This window comes from Marmota flaviventris, chromosome 4 (genome assembly GCF_047511675.1).
Source record: "Marmota flaviventris isolate mMarFla1 chromosome 4, mMarFla1.hap1, whole genome shotgun sequence".
Lineage (NCBI taxonomy): Eukaryota > Metazoa > Chordata > Mammalia > Rodentia > Sciuridae > Marmota > Marmota flaviventris.
Window position 1 is genome coordinate 26,135,232 of NC_092501.1, and position 19,924 is coordinate 26,155,155.

Genomic DNA, 19,924 nt, shown 5'->3' on the forward strand with positions numbered 1-19,924 from the left:
CTTCTCCCTCTCTGAAGATTCATTTGCAGCCTAGAAAATTGTCTGCTTTTCAACTACTGCATTTTGTCTTCCAAGGATAAAGTTTTGACTACAATAACATTTTGGAAGATATGGAATCTGAATTTAGGGACTGAAGATGAGGCTTAAATATGCGAGAATAAAAGGAATGAGTGGACATTTTGGTAATGAGGGAAAATTACCACGAGTAATTTTACAGAGTTCCAGTCAGTCACTTTAGCGCTCTTTGCTTGAGTGCAACATGTATTTCAATTTTTTAATTATTATGGTCAACCCAGGGTTTTCTAGTTGTGGGATTTTTTGTCTCCTATTATGTAATGGTGTAGATAGGAGTATAAAAATGACTCTGGAAAAAAAAGCTAAAAAGGTTGGTGATGCACACCTATGGGAGGTTGAGGCAGGAGGGTCATTTGAACCCAGGAACTTGGAGACCAGCAACAGTGAGACCCTGAATCCCGAAACAAAACAACGAAGATAAGGAAAAAGCAAAGGAGGGTTATTCTCTTGATTGAGAGCATCAGCTTTTCCAGCGTGTTCACCATATTAATGTGTTCTTTTGAAACAGGTGGTGATTATGGTATTTTAGATAAAGTTTAATTGCAGGGGAGAACATGCTACTTTACAGCTTAGTAAGTCATGAAACAATTTAGCAAAATTGCCTTGCAGACCATATTCTGTTGGAGTCAATGTTTATGAAAACATGATTGTTTTGTGTGACTTATGTGTAGATGTATTTATTGGGCTTCTTGGAGCTCAGGGAGATTTAGAAAAACAATCTGTATATTGTTATCAGTGATCTTGGGGTGGAAGGTGAGGAAGGAGTGATGGGGGAAATCCACATTTCATACCTATACTGGAATGAATCTAAGGAAATTTGCCAGTTAATTATACTTTCAGTAATTAATGAAGGAAACTTGCTCTGGTTAAAACTGGTTTGTTTTGCATAGTATGGAAAAAGGAGTCTTTAATTCTTTTGTTCTTCCTTCTCCCATTCTTTTGTATAGTTTATTGGTAACTGAACACCTGAGCCAGCACACATTTATTCCTTCCTTCCTTCCTTCATTCTTTGTTGGTACCATTCCTAAAATGGAGGAGGATCGGAAACACAGTATAGTTGCTGCCAGGATTCCTTTTTTGTTTTTTGCATTTACTGTGTTAATAGCACTGCCTTCTTTTTTGTGGTGCCAACCAACCAAAACCATAAACCTGACTCTGAAAGAACCAGGTTAGGATTTCTGAAGATTAAAATGTTCTTGTTAGGCATTTGAAAAAATCTTTTTTTTTTTTTTTAATTGGAGCATAGCTAAATCCTAATGTATATGTACTGGGGATTGAACCTAGGAACATTCTACCTCTGAGTCAGATCCTTAGGCATGCACCAAACTTTTTTCCTTTTTTAAAAGAGTCTCTAAGTTGCTAAGGTGTGTCTCCTACTTAGAATCCTCTGCCATAGCTTCTGGAATAACTGGGATTACAGGTGTAAGCCACAACTTCCAGCCTTAATGCCTACTCCTTTTTTTTTTTTTTTTTTGTAGTTGTAGATGGATAGTATGCATTTATTTTATTTGTATATGGTGCTAAGGATTGAACCCAGTGCCTTGCACATGCTAGGCAAGTGCTCTGCCACTGAGCTGTAGCCCCAGCCCTAATGCCGGGGGGGCGGGAATAATGCTCAGGGTTGTAAGAAAGACTTGTAAAAATTTTACCATATCAAGAATATTTTAGGGGCTGGGGCTGTGGCTCAAGCAGTAGCGCGCTCACCTGGCATGAGTGCGGCCCGGGTTTGATCCTCAGCACCACATACCAACAAAGATGTTGTGTCCGCCGAAAACTAAAAAATAAATATTAAAAAAAGAATATTTTAAAACCACGTATAGGAAGTAAATACTGATTTGTCAAAAATGAAAGTGCTATCCTGGGCATGGTACAGAGGCTGAGGCAGGGGGATCTCAGAATTGAGCCTAGGCAACTTCATAAGGCCCTGTCTCGAAATGATGTAGCTCATTGGCAGAGAGAGCTCTTGCCTAGCATGTGTGAGTACCCAGTACTGCAAAACAAAAAAAGACAAAATGCTCCAGCTTGGTAACATTGGTAAGTAATGAATTTTACTTTAATTTGCCATTGTTCTTTCTTGTGATGCACATTAATCATTCTGCCTAGAGAGGATGCCATTTTGTGTTCATAATGCTTTTATTGACCTCTTCATGGCATTCTTAAGTGGTTGTCCTTATCTCTTGCTGATGATTAGACTGAAATAGGTGGAAAGTAAAGGTTAGGCAGGCTGTAAGGTTTTGTGTAGTAGAGCTATGATTAGCATACTAGGGAACTCCAAATACCAGTTTTGTTCTTTTACATCAACTTAGGACATTAGACTGCAAGGCTTGTTTCCTACAATGGACATTCTGGGGCAAATCAGTCATGTTCTTAAATTTTCTGATGTTGAAATCTTGGCATTGGAAATTAATGATGGTTTGCGAGTTTGCAATTCAGGCCAATCATTAAGTTTTCAGATTCTTTTCTATTTCTAACTCTGAGTTACCTTACCTCACCCCTGTGGAAGCAGTTTATCCCCCTTCTACATATTAATTGTTATTGTTAGCAATTTGGATTTCTTGACTTCTCTTTGATATTGTAAAATTGAGGTACTAGATTTGGACTGCGGGTATTGCTCAGTGGTAAAGGGCCTAGCCTGCTCAAGACCCCAGCACTGAAACAAAAAAAGTTAGATTTAAGTGTATTTGGTTTTTATTGACAGTAAAAAGAGATTTTAGGTTTAGCTATTTTTAAATAACTACCACGTAAGTAATAAATGTCACTGTATTATAAATTTATCTGAGCAAAAAAGGAATGAAAGTCACCTTTAAAAGGTAAGCAAATCTTTTTTTTTTTTTTTTTTTTAAGAGAGAGAGAGAGAATTTTAATATTTATTTTTTAGTTTTTGGCAGACACAACATCTTTGTTTGTATGTGGTGCTGAGGATTGAACCCGGGCCGCACACATGCCAGGCGAGCGCACTACCGCTTGAGCCACATCCCCAGCCCCTAAGCAAATCTTAATGTTTTACTAATGCTTTTCAGATTTGGGTGTACTGTACACATTTTTTTACATGTAATTGTATGTTTTGTAATTTGCTGTTCTCAATAAATGTTACCATATTTGAAACTTGAAAATACTTCTGTTTTTACCTTAAATCCAGGATTTTATGGAAGACCTTGGGTTATGGAACAGAGAAAAGAACTCTTTAGAAGGTAATTTTTATTATATGAAGTAAAGAAGTAGAGAGGAGATCTTTAAGCCCTGGACATTTCCTTTTATTTGAAAAAAAATACACTGAATAGCCATAGTTTCTTGTTAAAGAAGTATAGTTTCTTAGTTAATAGAAGTAATTTTACTTTGATCTTTTATCTTTTAAGCCAGTGGTTTTCAAACTTTCCTTGGGTGAGCTGAATAGTTTTGGGGTTTTACCTACCTCACCAGAATTGAGTTTTATTCAAGACTTTAACATGTTGACATACTTTGCAATGTTAATTTTTTAAATTGAAAAGCTGTTATCTAAGAATATTATTAGTTTTGCATGAAATGGAGAAAAAAGAAAGGGGGAAAAATTGAGATTTGTTACCTATAAATGTAGCCTACTTAAATATTATTTTCTTTCCCCTTAGGCTCCAGAAATGGGAATTGAATACATACTTGTATGCCCCAAAAGATGACTATAAACATAGGATGTTTTGGAGAGAAATGTATTCAGTGGAGGAAGCTGGTAATCATTTTCTTTCTATTGTATAAATTCAGACTATATGAAGAAAAGAGCTATATTTTAAGTATTTTGTTTCCACTTTAAAGGTAGTTTCCTTTTATATACTAACCATTTACTCTGTGAGCTAATATAGATTGAATATATGATTCCAGGAAAAATCGGGATAAATGATGTTTTGCAGTTTTTTTGTTTTTTAATGGTACTGGGAATTGAACCCAGGAGTGCTTTACTGTTAATCTATATCCTCGGTCCATTGAGACAGGGTAAGTATTTATTAAGTAGTAGAGGCTGCCCTCAAACCTGAGAACCTCCCACCTCAGCTTTTTGAATTGCTGGGATTAAAGACATGTGTTCTGTACCCAACTATGCAATATTTTTTTAAAAAACCAAAATTTCTACAAAAAATTCATGATGAAAGAAATACTAAAATTTTAAGTAAAGATTATATTACTGATTATTCTTTCGGCTTCAGGCTCTCTCATGGCTTAGTCTTTTTTAAATATTTTTTTTAACTTTATTTTTGTTTATGTATTTTTTTATGTGGTACTGAGGATCGAACCCAGTGCCTTACACGTGCTAGGCGAGTGCTCTACCACTAAGCCACAACCCCAGCCTTCGTTGCTTAGTTTTGACCACTATTAGTGATCCTGTCTTTATTTAAAATAAAGATCTTATCCTATCCAGTGAAGTGGAAGTCCATAAAAATTGTCCTAGCTATGTGTATTGTTATGTTGAATTAATTATATTAGTTCATAAGTTAGTACTATATCATAGAACCTCCCTGTATATCAGACAGGTGGGATTTTTTGTTGTTGTTGTTTTGGTACTGGGAATTGAACCCAGGCTGTTTTACCATTGAGCTATATCCCCAATCCTTAAAAAAAATTTTTTAAAGTTATCAACACATCTTTTATTTATTTGTTTGTGGTGCTGAGGATTGAACCTAGGGCCTCACACATGCCAAGGAAGTGCTCTACCGCTGAGCCACAATGCCAGCCCTCCCCAGTTCTTTTTATTTATTATTTTGAGACCAGGCATTAGGAAGTTCTTGAGGGCCTTACTTAAGTTGTTGAGGTTAGCCTTAAACTTGTGATCCTCTGGTCTTAGCTTCCCAAGTTGCTGTGTGCTACCTTGTCTGACCAAATGGTGCTTTTGGGGGGTGATTTAGTGAATGGGGAGACATTTTCATGTTTAGAATTAAATAGTATACACATGTAACACACATGTAATTAATAAGATACTTGGTTATAGAGCTCTGCCCAGGCAGATAGTTTTCTTAAATTATGAAGAAGCAAGTAAAATTTACCTATCTCTGTATAGTGTTGTTTAAATTATGTAATTTAAGTGTGCCTTTAACTTAATTATTTTCTGTTGATGCTGGTAATGAAATTTAATGTGATCAATTATCAAGATATAGTCAAACGGCTACCTTTAGGTATAACTGAACTTCATTCAGAACATTCAGAAATATATCCTGGCTGAGTGTGGGGGTGCACACCTGTGGAGGCTGAGGCAGGAGAATCATAAGTTTGAGGCCAGCCTCAGCAACTTAGTGAGACCCTGCCTCAAAATAAATTTTAAAAGGACGGGGAATGTAGCCCAGTGTGGTAAAGCGCCCCTGGGTTCATTCCCCAGCATGCCCCCTCCCAAAAAAATCCTAAAGCATATAATATAGTAAATCACTTAGGAAAATTGCCTATCATATTTTTTTAAATATGTATTTTTTTAGTTATAGGTGAACACAGTATCTTTATTTTTTTATTTTTATGTGGTGCTGGGAATCAAACCCAGTGCCTCATGCATGCTAGGCGAGCGCTCTACCACTGAGCCACAGCCCCAGCCTGACATATTTTTTAAAGGCTTAAATCTGTAATGAATGTTTTCTTGAAGATAGAGATACACCTTTCAAACACTGTTGAGTATAAATGGTTTATGTTCATTAAGAAACTTGATAATACAAGATTTTTGACAAAAGGCAATGAAAAAATACTTTATTGATTTTAACTTGTTTCCTAAAAAGGATAAAAAGTTGCCGCAGTCTGGCTGGGCACACAATCACGAGCCACCACACAGCCATCTACAATCACGTTCTGGGGAAATCCACGTTCTCTGCCCAAAATCCACGTTCTCTGCCCAAATCCACATCCACTGGGCTTCTGTCTCCCAAAAATATACTGTCTGAATCCCGTGAGAACTCAAGGGGAACTCAGGCAGCGGATACGCCCTATTCCCAGGAGGAATAATCTTAAACCTTAAACCTGGAACCTAAACTGGGAACGCCCTAAACACGATTATCTTAAAACCGGGAACACCCTAATCTGCCTTGGTCCTTGAGCAAGGTCACCTACATTCAATGTCGCTGCAACATGTCAGCAACATGGGGTACGCTGGCAAGGAAATTGTCATACCTACTTGGCTAATGGCTCCCAGCATCTCCCCCCTTCTGATTAATTAAACAACAAGCAATGTGGCTTAAGGACCGTGCCTGGTAGGTTGTCCAATTCAACATATGGTTCTTACCCGTCATCGGAAAACTGACCTTTAGGCGTCAGCCTCCTGTCTTAGGTTGATACCACTGCAATTGAATCATACCCGTCACTGACTACCGGTCCAGCATAAGCCATTGGCCCCCAAATTTTAGACCATCACTAGCAGAAGGGAGGATACAGAAATTCCACGACGCCAAGCCAATTGACGGCTCCTTGGGAAAAAATTGTATCACTGGTGACACCATCAGCAAAGATATGCCAGCACTACCACAACTAACATGGGGTGCGCTGGCAAGGAAATAAAAATTGCATCACTGGTTAATCACTGTCGCAGATGTAAGAATGGCCAAGCTGGAGTTCTGGATATCAGCTGTTATGGATTTGAGTCAAATCATCTTCTTTTTGATCTGTAGAAATTGTTTTAGTTAATCTCTCTGGAATCCAAATCGGCTGCTGTTCTCCCTGTGGAAAAACACAAACAGACCCCCGACTCCAGACAATCACTGGGTCAGGACCTTTCCATTGTCCTGTTAGAATATCTTTCCAAAGTACTTTAGGCTTATGTACATTTTTTGGATACATATGTCTTTCCGCAGCACTAAGTCCTGATGAATCCAAATTTAAAAAGTTTAGAGTAAAAAGCGTTATTTTAAGTTTATCTTTGGGGGATATATACCCCCTTCCAATTCCCTCTTTTTGCTTTAATAAGTATATGTCTGTATCTAATAGTTGTCTTAGCTTTTTGCATTTTCTATCTGTGTAATACCTTACTTGACATTTTTAACCATTTTCTATCTTATTTCTATCTTCTAGTTTTTTTTTTTTTTCCCCCCCTAAGGTTTGTATTTTTACCCTTAGTTGCTTATTTTCCTCCTAGTTTTTTTTTTTTTTTTTTTTTCTATTTTGTGGGTTTAAAATTCTTGTCTTCCTACATCTTTTCTATCTTTTTACATCTTCTTTATCTTTTTTTTTAACTTTCTATACTTCTGTCTTTAAAGTTTTTCACTTTAAATTTTTAATCTTCTTTATCTAAATATCTTTTATCCTATTATCTTCCCATTTTTTTAAGCAATGCCTTTAAGATTAACTAAGCTTCTTTCCTCCATCATGAAGGCATTTTAACCACCTTCAATTTAACCTTTTAAAGCCTTCCAATTATCATCTATACTGTACTTTTAAATGTACTTTTTCACCACCTACAACTTCACTCTTTTAAACGAGGCTTAGATTTTGTTTAAATCGCTTCAATGTTAGTTTACATGGCTGCCCTTCAACCAAAGGCTTTTTTTTAACTCCATTGAGAAGCTTTGTCTCAATCTGCCATGTACAAATACCTTTTTCTTCTTTCTTCCTTTCTCAAGCTTTTAAAGTAAGTCTAGTTTCCTCAAAATCTTTTTAAATGGCATTTTATAACTTTTTACTTTACCACACAGAGATTATCTCATCTAGAAACATTTCTTTTTCCTTTAACCTTTTATATTAAAATATATTTCCACATCTTGAATCTTTTTCTATCTCTTTTTTAACCGTTAACCCTTTTTATAAATTTACATTTTGAAACAACTCTTATAAAATTTCTGATTTAGACAAATTACTCCACTTTAATAAGATGAAAGACTTTCATGTTTTTTATGATACTATAATACTATAATTGAAACCCAACTGAAAATTTTTCTACTCTTTGTATATAAATTACACATGATAGAATCTTAACACTTAGTAACCTTGTTTTAGCAAAGACACAGACACAAAGCAATATTAAACATTTTTCCATTTACCAATTTATGAAAACATACATAATGTTTAAATATATTACCTTATGGAACTTAATAAGTAAAGAGTACTTGATTTTATATTTAGTGGTTGATATTTTAACACTTCAGCTTTGTAAATTAATCAGATATCTGCAAAAACCAAGATCTTAGATAAATGTAGTAAACAGAACTAGCCATCTTTTTCTTAAAGAAAAATCCTTCTACAGGATACCATGATGGTCCCATTGATATACTTAATAACTCTTCTTTAAAAAGCCATGGGCTACATTTTTGTATTGTATCAACATATGCCCTAATTGTTCTTGGTCTCACTGGGGTGCCTCCTTCCTCTAACAATTTTTCTTGCTCGGAGGCGAACAACTTCAAACCTTGAGTCAACCATTTTCCCCAGTTTGCCTGAGAAAGTTCTAGGAACAGGCAACTTGAAATAAAAACAAAATAAATCAAAACAATAACACATTGTTTTTTGAAATGTTCACCCATTTTTTTTTCTCTTCCTCAAGGGTGAGAAATTTCACTTACCTCTAAGCTTCAGAAGTTCCCCGTACGGGCCACCAAATGCCACAGTCTGGCTGGGCACAAATGCCGCAGTCTGGCTGGGCACACAATCACGAGCCACCACACAGCTTGTAGATTCAAACAGCAACTCTTTATTCCCGAACTCACACCAGCCGTCTACAATCACGTTCTGGGGAAATCCACGTTCTCTGCCCAAATCCACCTCCACTGGGCTTCTGTCTCCAAAATACTGTCTGAATCCCGTGAGAACTCAAGGGGAACTCAGGCAGCAGGATACGCCCTATTCCCAGCAGGAATAATCTTAAACCTTAAACCTGGAACCTAAACCGGGAACGCCCTAATCCGCCTTGGTCCATGAGCAAGGTCACCTACATTCAATGTCACTGCAACATGGGGTACGCTGGCAAGGAAATTGTCATACCTACTTGGCTAATGGCTCCCAGCAAAAAGTTATTTGGAAGTGAGAAGGAAGGACCTCATTTTCTTTTGATTCAAATCAAAAAAGTGGGAACTTAACTGGGCACTGTAGTGCATGCCTATATTACCGGCAGCTTGGGAGGCTGAGGCATTTGGAGCCCAAGTTCCAGTTCAGTCTCAGCAAATTAGAGCAACATAGTAAGGAGGGACTATCTAAAAATAAAAAGGTCTGATAGGGTGTGCTTAATGGTAGAGTGCCCTTGGATTCAACTCCAGTACCAAAAAAAACTGAAACTTGTTTTTTTCATATATGACATTAAATCACTTTAGGCTTGTGCCATTTTGTATGGCCTGTTATCACATTGAATATAATAATTTTCAAAATAAACTTTTCTTGTAAATTAGAACAATTTATTTCTTCATTTGGAAAGTGAAGATTCTTATTTGCTTTCTAAAAATGTGGACTCTGTTTTTTAGAGCAACTTATGACTCTCATCTCTGCTGCCCGGGAATATGAGATAGAGTTCATCTATGCTATCTCACCTGGATTGGATATCACTTTTTCTAACCCTAAGGAAGTATCTACATTAAAACGCAAATTGGACCAGGTAATTCCTTACATTTTTTTTTTTCTGGCTTAGTGCTTAAACAAATAAGTTTTCAGAATTGCTTTTATTATGTTAAAAGAAATTCATCTTTGTACTTTGTTTCTGTAAGTCAAAAGAACTTTACTAGAGATACCAATCTCAAATTTTAGTTTGCATAGAGTTGGTTGCCTTATGAGAATGCTGGAGCTAGGCGATGACTCAGTGGTAAAGCACTTGCCTAGCATGTGCAAGGCCCTGGGGATTTAGGGATACTTAGAAGTGATTTGTTTGTTTGTTTATTGGTACACAGGATTGAACCCAGAGGCACTTAACCACTGAGCCATATCCCTGGCCTTTTTTTATATTGTATTTAGAGACAGGGTCTTGCTTGGTTGCTTAGGGCCTTGTTAAGTTGCTGAGGCTGGCTTTGAACTTGCGATCCTCCTCCTGAGCCACTGGGATTACAGCCGTGTGCCGCTGTGCCTGGCTAGAAATGATTCTTAAAAGAATTTTGATATGGAGTAGGGACCACAAACAAGGTAATTAGGGATTATCCTTCACCATGTTTTGAGAAACTGTACATACCTTTGGGTGCTTGTCTGAATTCATGATTGATAGGTAGACTTCTGTTTGGAAATGGATAGTTTACCAAGATGAGAAGAAAACCAGACAAGGTAATCACATAAATTCTTGGTGAACCTGATTTAGGCCTAAATTGTACTTAACATGAAAGCTGTACGTCTTGTTTGATAAAGTGTAATCCTTCCATTTCCCCGTTTCTGGGTTTAGGGTTCTTTTTGTTAATTGTTTTGGGGAGTGTTTTGGCAGTACCGGGGATTGAGCACAAGAGTATGCCACTTCTGAGCTATAACCCATTTTATTTTACTTTTATTTTGAAATAGGGTCTCACTGTGTTACCCAGGTTGGTCTTGAGCTTGTGATTCTCCTGTTTTAGCCTCCCAAATAGCTGGGATTATAGGCATGCACCACCATGCCCAGCTTTCCCATTATTATTATTTTTTTTAAGTGTGTTGATTTTTCTAAATAAGTATAGTGTTTCTTTAGGCAAAGGTTTATATTAGTGACATTAAAATAGCTAATAAAAATTTTAAGGTGTAGCTGGGAGTGTTGTTCAGGGGTATGTGTGGTTAGCATGTATGAGGCCCTATGTTTCCAAAAATAAATAAATAAAATAAAAATTTTAAAGTAGTTAAAAATGTTTATGAATGGGCCAAACATGGTGACTCAGCTGAGGCAAGAAGATTGCAAGTTCAAAACCAGCCTCAGCAATTTAGCAAGCCCTGTAGCAACTTAGCAAGACCCTATCTCAAAACAAACAAAACAATTAAAAGGGCTGAGAATGTGGCTTGGTGGTTAAGTGCCACTGGGTCAGTCCCTGGTACCCCAACAACTTTTAAAAGGTTATTTCCCTATTTTATCAAATTCTGTTATGTGCTTTGTGATTCATGTCTAGTTAAATCTATCTGTAAAGGTAATACTTAGGATCAATGTGTCTTTTGGGACTAGAACAGATCCTGGATTTTTCATGTCTTGAGTTTACTTATTGGTGTTTCTATATTTTTTTAATATGAATTTTTTAGTTTTAGGTGGATACAATATCTTTATTTTATTTTTTAATTTTTTCGTGGTGCTGAGGATCGAACCCAGCGCCCCACACATGCTAGGCGAGCATTCTACCACTGAGCCACAACCCCAGCCCAGTTTCCTTTTTTTTTTTTGGATTTTTTATAAGCAGCAGCCAAGGAAATAGAAACTTTGTTGGAACATATTTTTATATTGTATTTAAACCCAAAGGAAAAAACAGGCTCCAAAACTGTCTAGTATTTAACTTAGAATGTCTTCCATTGAAAATGTAAAAAAAAAAAAAAAAAAAAGCTGGGCGCCATGGCACATGACTGTAATCCTAGCAGCTTGGGAGGCTGAGACAGGAGGATCATGAGTTCACAGTCAGCCTCAGCAATGGCAAGGCACTAAGCAACTCAGTGAGACCCTGTCTCTAAATAAAATACAAAAAAAGGGTCGGGGGCTGGAGTTGTGGCTCAGTGGCAGAGTGCTTGCCTAGCCTGTGTGAGCAGTGGGTTCGATTCTCAGCACCACATATACATAAACAAAGATCCATTGACAACTAAAAAATATATCTAAAAAATGTCGGAAGCGCTGGGGTTATGGCTCAACAGTAGAGCGCTCGCCTGGCATGTGCAAGGCCCTAGGTTTGATCCTCAGCACCACATAAAAATAAATAAAGTTTAAAAAAAAGTCAGGGGCTGGGGATGTGTCTCAGTGGTTGAGTGCCCCTGAGCTCAATCCCTGGTTACCCCCCCCCCAAAAAAAAAATGTAACAACAATAGGTCAGGCTTTGAACAGTTATAAGGAAGATATTTAAGTATACTAAGTTCAATGCAGTGGTGCACACCTGGCTTGTAATCCCAGCAACTAAGGAGGCTTGACACAGGAGAATTGCAAGTTCAAGACCAGCCTCAGCAACTTGGCAGGATTCTGTCTCAAAGTAAGGAGGACTGGGGGATATAGCCACATGGTTCAATCCCCAGTACCAAGGGGAAAAGTATAATCACTGAGAATATACTTTATTTGAAATCCTTTGTTTTTTTTTAACTCTAAAATGAGCTCTGATAAGCATCTTGATTCCCTCACCCCAGGTTTCTCAGTTTGGATGCAGGTCATTTGCTTTGCTTTTTGATGATATTGACCATAATATGTGTGCAGCAGACAAAGAGGTATTCAGTTCTTTTGCTCATGCACAAGTCTCCATCACAAATGAAATTTATCAGTACCTAGGAGAGCCAGAAACTTTCCTCTTCTGTCCTACAGGTATCGTATATAATATCTTTATATTTAACTAGTTTTGAAATATGTAACTTCCAAAGGACCCTTTGTATAAGCCTTGTTATACCCTTATTGTATAAAAGTAGGAATCCTTTTTCTGGGAAATATTTCTCAAGATCTTAGAGAACATTAGGAGCTTATAAATGACAACCGACAGGCAAAAAATGTATTTAGTAATGAAAATATATAAACATTACATTGTTGGGATTTAAGGAGAAATAGTATTATTGAAATGAAAACTGGGGAAAAAACAAATTTACATTGCTTTTAACTTAGTCACTTTTCATTTCCTCCTACTTGTTCTCTTTTTTCTGCCCATGTATATCTGTTCCTTTTTTCACTCCTCCCACTCCCATCTGGGCTCTTATTTACAGTAGTCAGCATAGAAAGCTTAATTTTCTCCTTTTCTTCATTCCCCTCCTCCAGTTTTCTTCCATTGAAAATGTTTTAGGCTCTTTTAGTTGCTTCTTAAAGTTTTTCCCAGACACTATTTTTGTTCTGGAACAGATAAATTAGTTTTTAGAATACTTAATTTTGTGTATATCTATTGTGAGCCATGAACTATATTGTAATGGTCTGATACTACATGAATATTCAGATTTTATTTTTAATAAGATACTGGGAGCCAGGTGTACTGGTGCAGGCCTATAATCCCAGCAATTTGGGAAGCTGAGGCAAGAAGATCCCAAGTTCAAGACCTTCCTTAGCAAGGTAGCAAGATACTGTCTCAAAGTAAAACATAAAAAGGGCTAGGGATGTAGCTCAATGCTAAATGCCCCTTGGTTCAATCCCTGGTTTAAAAAAAGGGGGGGTGGTTAATTCACTAAGTCATAATTTAAAGTATAGTTGAATATTAAGCCATTGTCATAATTCTATATTTGTTTTATTTTATTATCAATTATTCTGTTTGACCTCTGATTGTAAATTTAAAATGTAGGGGATTATGTAGAAAATGATAATATTCTAGTTGTTATTTTAGTAATCCTATATTTCTAGTGGCTATAAGATTGTAAGGATTGATTAGTACTACTGTTGGAGGGAGATTATCAACTTTTATGAATTGATTGGTTCTTAAGTGAATTACCTACTTGAGTTTACACCCTTTTAGGTATGATATTGAAGCCTTTTATCACTAGGATGAAAAGAATTTAGAATTGGTCGACATTTTTTCCCATTGTAAAGTCCATGACTGTTGTACCTAATTTTTTCTCTTTACATTCAGAATATTGTGGCACTTTCTGTTATCCAAATGTGTCTCAGTCTCCTTATTTAAGGACTGTGGGTGAAAAGCTTCTACCTGGAATTGAGGTCCTTTGGACAGGTAATTCTTTTACATATATACACGTATAAATATAATATATACATACACACACAATTCCGTGTTCTTTATTCAATAAATGACCTACCTCCCCATGCACATCAAATTTCCCAAAGTTTCTGTTTTTTAAATCTGGTTTACAGTTCATATAAAGTCTGTTGAAAAAGAACTTTCTTCAAACTGGCAACTCTTCTTTTGATCTTTGTCCATACACAAAAAGATTTTTTTTTTGAGACAGGGTCTCATTGTGTTGCCCAAGGTAAATTTATGAACTCGGATGTTTCTCCTGTTTCTGCCTCCTGAATGACTGATTACAGACATGTAAAAAACACCTTAAAAACCAGGTGTGGTGGTTCATACCTATAATCCTGGTTAGCTATTTGGTAGGCTGAGTCAGGAAGATCCTAAGTTCAAGGTCAGCCTGGGCAATTTAGCAAGACCCTGTCTCAAAATAAAAAGGGCTAGGGATATAGCTCAGTGGTACATCTCTTGCCTACCATATGTGTGGCCCTGGGTACAATCCCCAGTACCTCAAAAAAGGAAAAATCTTGAAAGATTTTTGTCATGACTAATTATCTGTTACTGTGAATATTTGGTTTGTGGAACTGGGCTAGAGATATTGATCATAGCCCTAGAAAATTTCTGTTTTGTGAATGAAAGAAATAAATAAGTAAAAAGACATATATATTGCTATTGTTAGTTTAAAAAGAAAAATTGGGGCTTGGGAGTGTTTAGCTCAGTGGTAGAGCACTTGCTTAATAAGCATGAGGCCCTGCATTTGAACCTCAACACTGCAAAAAAAGAAAGAAAAAAATTGTTATAAAGTGTATATAAAGGAAAGTACAATAAAGAGTTTTATATATAGCAGTTTTTAAAGAAAATTCTTTTAACAAATGATTATCATTATTTGTAGGTCCCAAAGTTGTTTCTAAAGAAATTCCAGTAGAGTCTATTGAAGAGGTTTCTAAGATTATTAAGAGAGCTCCAGTAATCTGGGATAACATTCATGCTAATGATTATGATCAAAAGAGGTTATTTCTGGGCCCATACAAAGGAAGATCTACAGAACTCATCCCACGGTTAAAAGGAGTCCTGACTAATCCAAATTGTGAATTTGAAGCCAACTATGTTGCTATCCACACCCTTGCTACTTGGTACAAATCAAACATGAATGGAGTGAGAAAAGATGTAGTGATGAGTAAGTAGCTTATACTTGATCTTTGACCTTGGAAGGTGGGGTTAAATAGAACCTTTGGCAAATAATTTATTCCTTTGTTATTAGTTTTAAGAGGTTTTATTAAGCAGGTGGGCAGTGGGGTATACCTGTAATCCCTGCTACTTGGGAAACTGAGGCAGAAGTTTCACAAATTCTAGGACTGGGCAACATTGGAAGACCCCATCTCAAAAAAGGAAAAGAAAGGTTTTATTAAGAAATGCTCATTTCTATTAAAAAGAAAGGGTGAGTGACCTTAACTCACTTAATCTATTGGCCTTAGTTCTTTGTTTTTAAAATGTGACTCAATCTTTTGAAGTCTGAGTACCAGATAAGAGAGTCATTTATATTCCTATTATTCCTAGAATAATTTTCATTTTATTTGTATTTTCAAGCAGTTTTTTTTCCTTTTTTTGTTGGGGGGTGGTACGAGAGATCGAACTCAGGGTCACTCGAACTCAGGACCACATCCCCAGCCCTATTTTGAGACAGGGTCTCACTGAGTTGCTTAGCGCCTGGCTTGTTTTGCTGAGGCTGGCTTTGAACTCAGGATCCTTCTGCCTCAGCCTCCTGCCACTGCACCTGGCTCAGGCAGTTTTCTTAAAATGCGATATTCTGGATAACTAAATATTCTGAGATACTTCATATATCATTTACATTCAGCTTAGATTTGTGGAACACATTTACACTTATGACATTGGCTTACTAATTTTTTATTTATGAAATTCTTAAGAGAATGCTTACTGTTCATTTATATTTTAATGACTGTTATGTGGTAGGTACATCTTTTTGGGCACTGAGGACAAAGAGTAAAGTCTTGGTCTTTTGAAAAATCAGTCTCTGGGTTGTATAAGGCATATAGGCAGTTGTACTGTAGTGTGTTGCATTGTAAGTTATCTATAAATGCTGAGAGAACACAGAGAAGGGAGTGATCACTTCTGTTAAACTAGAGTGTCCAGTAAGAAAGAAGAGGATGTGGTAGTTGTATGCCTATAATCCCAGCTCTTCAGAGGGCTGAGGCAGAAGGATAAGCCTAGGCAATTTAGTAAGACCATGTCTTAGAAAATAAAAAGGGGGAGCTGAGGTTCTTTGTTTTTAAAATGTGGCTTAGTGGTAGAGCACTTGTCTGGCATGTGTGAGGCACTGGTTTCAGTCCTCAGCATCATGTAAAAGTAAATAAAATTATGTCCATCTACAATTAAAAATAAAAAGAATTGGGGATGTAGCTTAGTGATAGGATGATGCCCTTGGGTTCAGTCCTTACTACCACTAGAAAAATGAAGAATGGTGTTAAGAAGTAATTTCACAGTACCAGGGTGGTGCATACCTGTAATCACAGCTATTTGGAAGGCTGAGGCAAGAGAATCTGCAAGTTCAAAGCTAGGCTGGGCAGTTTAGCAAGATCCTGTCTCAAAGTAGTAGTAGTAGTAGTAGTAGTAATAAAAAAAAAATTAATAAATAAACAAAGACTGGAGTTGTAACTTGGTGGTAGAGTGCTTACCTAGCATATTAAAGTTCCTAGGTTTGATCTTTAGCACAGAAAACAATTTCATGAATGTTTAAGCTGGGTTGAAGTACAAGCATAGTTTGTTGGGCATTAATGGCTCATGGGCTGGAGGGGAAAGTGCTGGACATTGAAATTTTGAAGTTATCTGAATTTTGGCCCATTTGGGGTATTGAAGTATCATGATATTTGGTTGTGTGTTATTGTGGTCTCTCAATTCTGTACTCATATTTGCAGTTGTTTATTGAATCAGTATTTCCATTTATGTTCAGTCATTGTTGTTCCCCTCTTCCCAATAAAAAATAAAATTAGGAATAAGACCACAATTCCTTCTGTATGTAGGACATTTCTCTGCCTTAAGAGATGAAGCTAAAAGAATAGAGCATGCTAAGGAGCTGTAGACACTAGCTGAACTGGACTATGTGCAGGGAAATACAGAAAACTAAGAATAAGGGATTTTTGAATACCAACCCAAAGAGTTCATTTTTTCTACCTGGTTCTACTGTTTTTTGAGCTCATTGCTTTATCTGTGTTTATGTGAAGGCTTTGTTGATTTTTCTATTCTTCCTTCCTCCTTGTATTTATTAATAGTGAAGTTATACGTTCCTGAAGACTAGGGAAAGTTTTTTTTTTTTTTTTTATGGAAATCGTGATGCCTTTAACCTTGCATATCAAATAATTGATACTTAATGGATATTTGTGATAAGTTTTTCTAATGATTCTAAAATAACTACTATTTCAATTGGGATTTTACATTTAACAGTGCATTTAGATGACTGTTTAGGTGAAATGGTCTTACTTGTGTTTGCATTTTTACATTTTACATTTAAGGTTTGTTGTTCTTTGCTTCTGTGGTTGTACTACAACAGCTAGTTGCTTTTTCCAATTTTATTTTTTATTAGAGCTTTATAGTTGCACATAGTAGTTGGTTTCATATGGACAAAAATTATAAATGCATGGAATTTGATTTCAGCTCACAGTTCTCCCTTTTCCCTTCCCCTTTTGCTCCTCTCCCCTTAGTAGTTGCTTTTTCGCCTCCCCCTTGTCAAAAGGCTTTTGTAATAAATACTACTTTGTGTTGTTGTTTTTTTCAGCTGACAGTGAAGACAGTACTGTATCAATCCAGATAAAGTTAGAAAATGAAGGCAGTGATGAAGATATTGAAACTGATGTACTCTATAGTCCTCAGATGGCTCTAAAGCTAGCTTTAACAGAATGGTTGCAAGAGTTCGGTGTACCTCATCAGTATAGCAGTGAGTTTGGTCATTCTTTGTAAGGGGATTGGATCACTGGGTTGAATCACGAGTGAAAAACACTGTTCTTTTCCTTACCTTAGGACCAGTAACAGTAAAATTAAATGAAATTTAGGGATCTAGAGAATATGTGTTTTAAAAATCTTATTTTTAGTCTTGATGAAATGCTAATTTGAAATGTTTGCCTTTAAGTATAGATCTTAAAAAGAGAAGATAATAGTTGTTACATGTTTAAGGGTGTTTATTACCTGTTTCTCCCCCACTGTCCTTTCTTCCCTGCCTCCCTGGTAGTTTAGAGAAATTTCACTTTTCTTGGGGTTTTTCAAAGTGTTTGGAACTCAAATTGAGATTCCAGTTAATCTCTTTTTTCTTTTTTTGTAGGTAGGCAAGTTGCACACAGTGGAGCTAAAGCAAGTGTAGTTGATGGGGCTCCCTTAGTCGCAGCTCCCTCTTTAAATGCCACAACAGTAGTTACAACAGTTTATCAGGAGCCCATTATGAGTCAGGGAGCAGCTCTGGGTGGTGAACCTACACCTCTGACCAAGGAAGAAGAAAAGAAACAGCTAGATGAGGAACCCATGGACATGGTAGTAGAGAAACAAGAAGAAACAGATCACAAGAATGACAATCAAATACTAACTGAAATTGTTGAAGCTAAAATGGCAGAGGAATTGAAACCGATGGACACTGATAAAGAAAGCATAGCTGAATCAAAATCCCCAGAGATGTCTATGCAAGAAGACTGTATTAGTGATATTGCTCCTATGCAGACTGATGAACAGACAAACAAGGAGCAGTTTGTGCCAGGTCCAAATGAAAAGCCTTTGTACACTGCAGAACCAGTGACTCTAGAAGATTTGCAGTTACTTGCTGATCTGTTCTACCTACCTTATGAGCATGGACCCAAAGGAGCACAAATGTTACGGGAATTCCAGTGGCTTCGAGCAAATAGCAGTGTAGTTAGTGTCAATTGCAAAGGCAAAGACTCTGAAAAGGTAAGCATACATAATTTAGCTGCTTTTCTAGCCAATCTGGTTCCTATGCTGGTAACATGGGGGAGGTTCGGTTTCTTAAATGAGTATATTGGTAACTTTCAAAAAATAAATATATGGGGAGGTTTGTTGTTGTTTTTAAGCATCTGTTTTTGAGCTGGACGCTATGGTACATGCCTGTAGTCCCAGCAGCTCGGGGGGCTGAGGAAGGAGGATCGAAAGTTCAAAGCCAGCCTCAGCAACTTAGTGAGGCCCTAAGCAACTTAGTGAAACCCTGTCTCTAAAATAAAAAATAAAAAGGACTGGGTATGTGACTTAGTGGTTTAAACACCCCTTTGTTAAATCCCTGGTACCAAAAAAAGAAAAGAAAAAAAAGTTTTTGACAGGGACTCTGCTGAATCTGAAATGTTGTTTCATAGTTTGATGTTTTAGTTAGGAATGAAAGAATGTCAGTGATGATTTTTTTAGGCATATTTGTCAGTTTGGAGAGACTGACTATTTAATTGTTTATCTAGAGTTTAAGCCAGGGATTCTTTAATGTTTAGAATAAACTCCAGGTACCTGACAACATAAATAATTTAGTTTGTATCAGTCTTAGATTATTTTGTTAAGCTTACAATTTTTTGAGTATTTTTGTTCATCTTCTATAGATTGAAGAATGGAGATCTCGAGCGGCCAAGTTTGAAGAGATGTGTGGACTAGTGATGGGAATGTTCACTCGGCTTTCCAATTGTGCCAACAGGACAATCCTTTATGACATGTACTCCTATGTTTGGGATATCAAGAGTATAATGTCTATGGTGAAGTCTTTTGTACAGTGGTTAGGTAGGTGCACCAGGAATAATATCTTCTCCTAAAATATATTGTCCCTTAAAATATATACATATATATAAAAAATTATCCCACAGGGAGAAAAACATTTTAGGGAATTGGTGAATTTCCAAATCTTATTTAATTCTTTATCTAGGTTTCTTTCAAAGTTAGGCATTTGTTGAAGAAATGTCTCGTTATATATTGAGCACACTAATTTTTCTCCCTTGGGCTAATTCAACATAAATATATTGAAAATATGTTAGAAAGTACTGACTTTAACTTGCTCTGACTGAATGCTTCCTGGATGGGACCCCATATACCACTACTGTCTGATTTGGAGATGAGACACTATGAAATGTGACTCTATAAGCTTTCTGCTGCTTGCTGTGTCTTCTGTAACATTA

The 19,924-nt window shown here is 36.6% G+C and overlaps 1 protein-coding gene across 2 annotated transcripts in view; it reads left to right on the forward strand.

The window, feature by feature from the left end:
• Oga (O-GlcNAcase) overlaps positions 1 to 19,924 on the forward strand; it is a 33,267-nt gene that overhangs the window by 1,345 nt on the left and 11,998 nt on the right. Inside the window, exons 1-10 of one of the 2 annotated variants that reach the window (XM_071610968.1) lie at positions 1,819 to 2,109; positions 3,215 to 3,266; positions 3,681 to 3,778; positions 9,453 to 9,583; positions 12,241 to 12,412; positions 13,650 to 13,748; positions 14,659 to 14,943; positions 17,557 to 17,715; positions 18,097 to 18,710; positions 19,358 to 19,532. In XM_071610968.1, the coding sequence (XP_071467069.1) occupies positions 2,088 to 2,109; positions 3,215 to 3,266; positions 3,681 to 3,778; positions 9,453 to 9,583; positions 12,241 to 12,412; positions 13,650 to 13,748; positions 14,659 to 14,943; positions 17,557 to 17,715; positions 18,097 to 18,710; positions 19,358 to 19,532 (1,807 nt within the window). In that variant the 5' untranslated portion in view covers positions 1,819 to 2,087. Of the gene's footprint in view, positions 1 to 1,818; positions 2,110 to 3,214; positions 3,267 to 3,680; positions 3,779 to 9,452; positions 9,584 to 12,240; positions 12,413 to 13,649; positions 13,749 to 14,658; positions 14,944 to 17,556; positions 17,716 to 18,096; positions 18,711 to 19,357; positions 19,533 to 19,924 lie in introns of those variants that run through there. The other variant, XM_027930170.3, reaches the window with a different exon arrangement.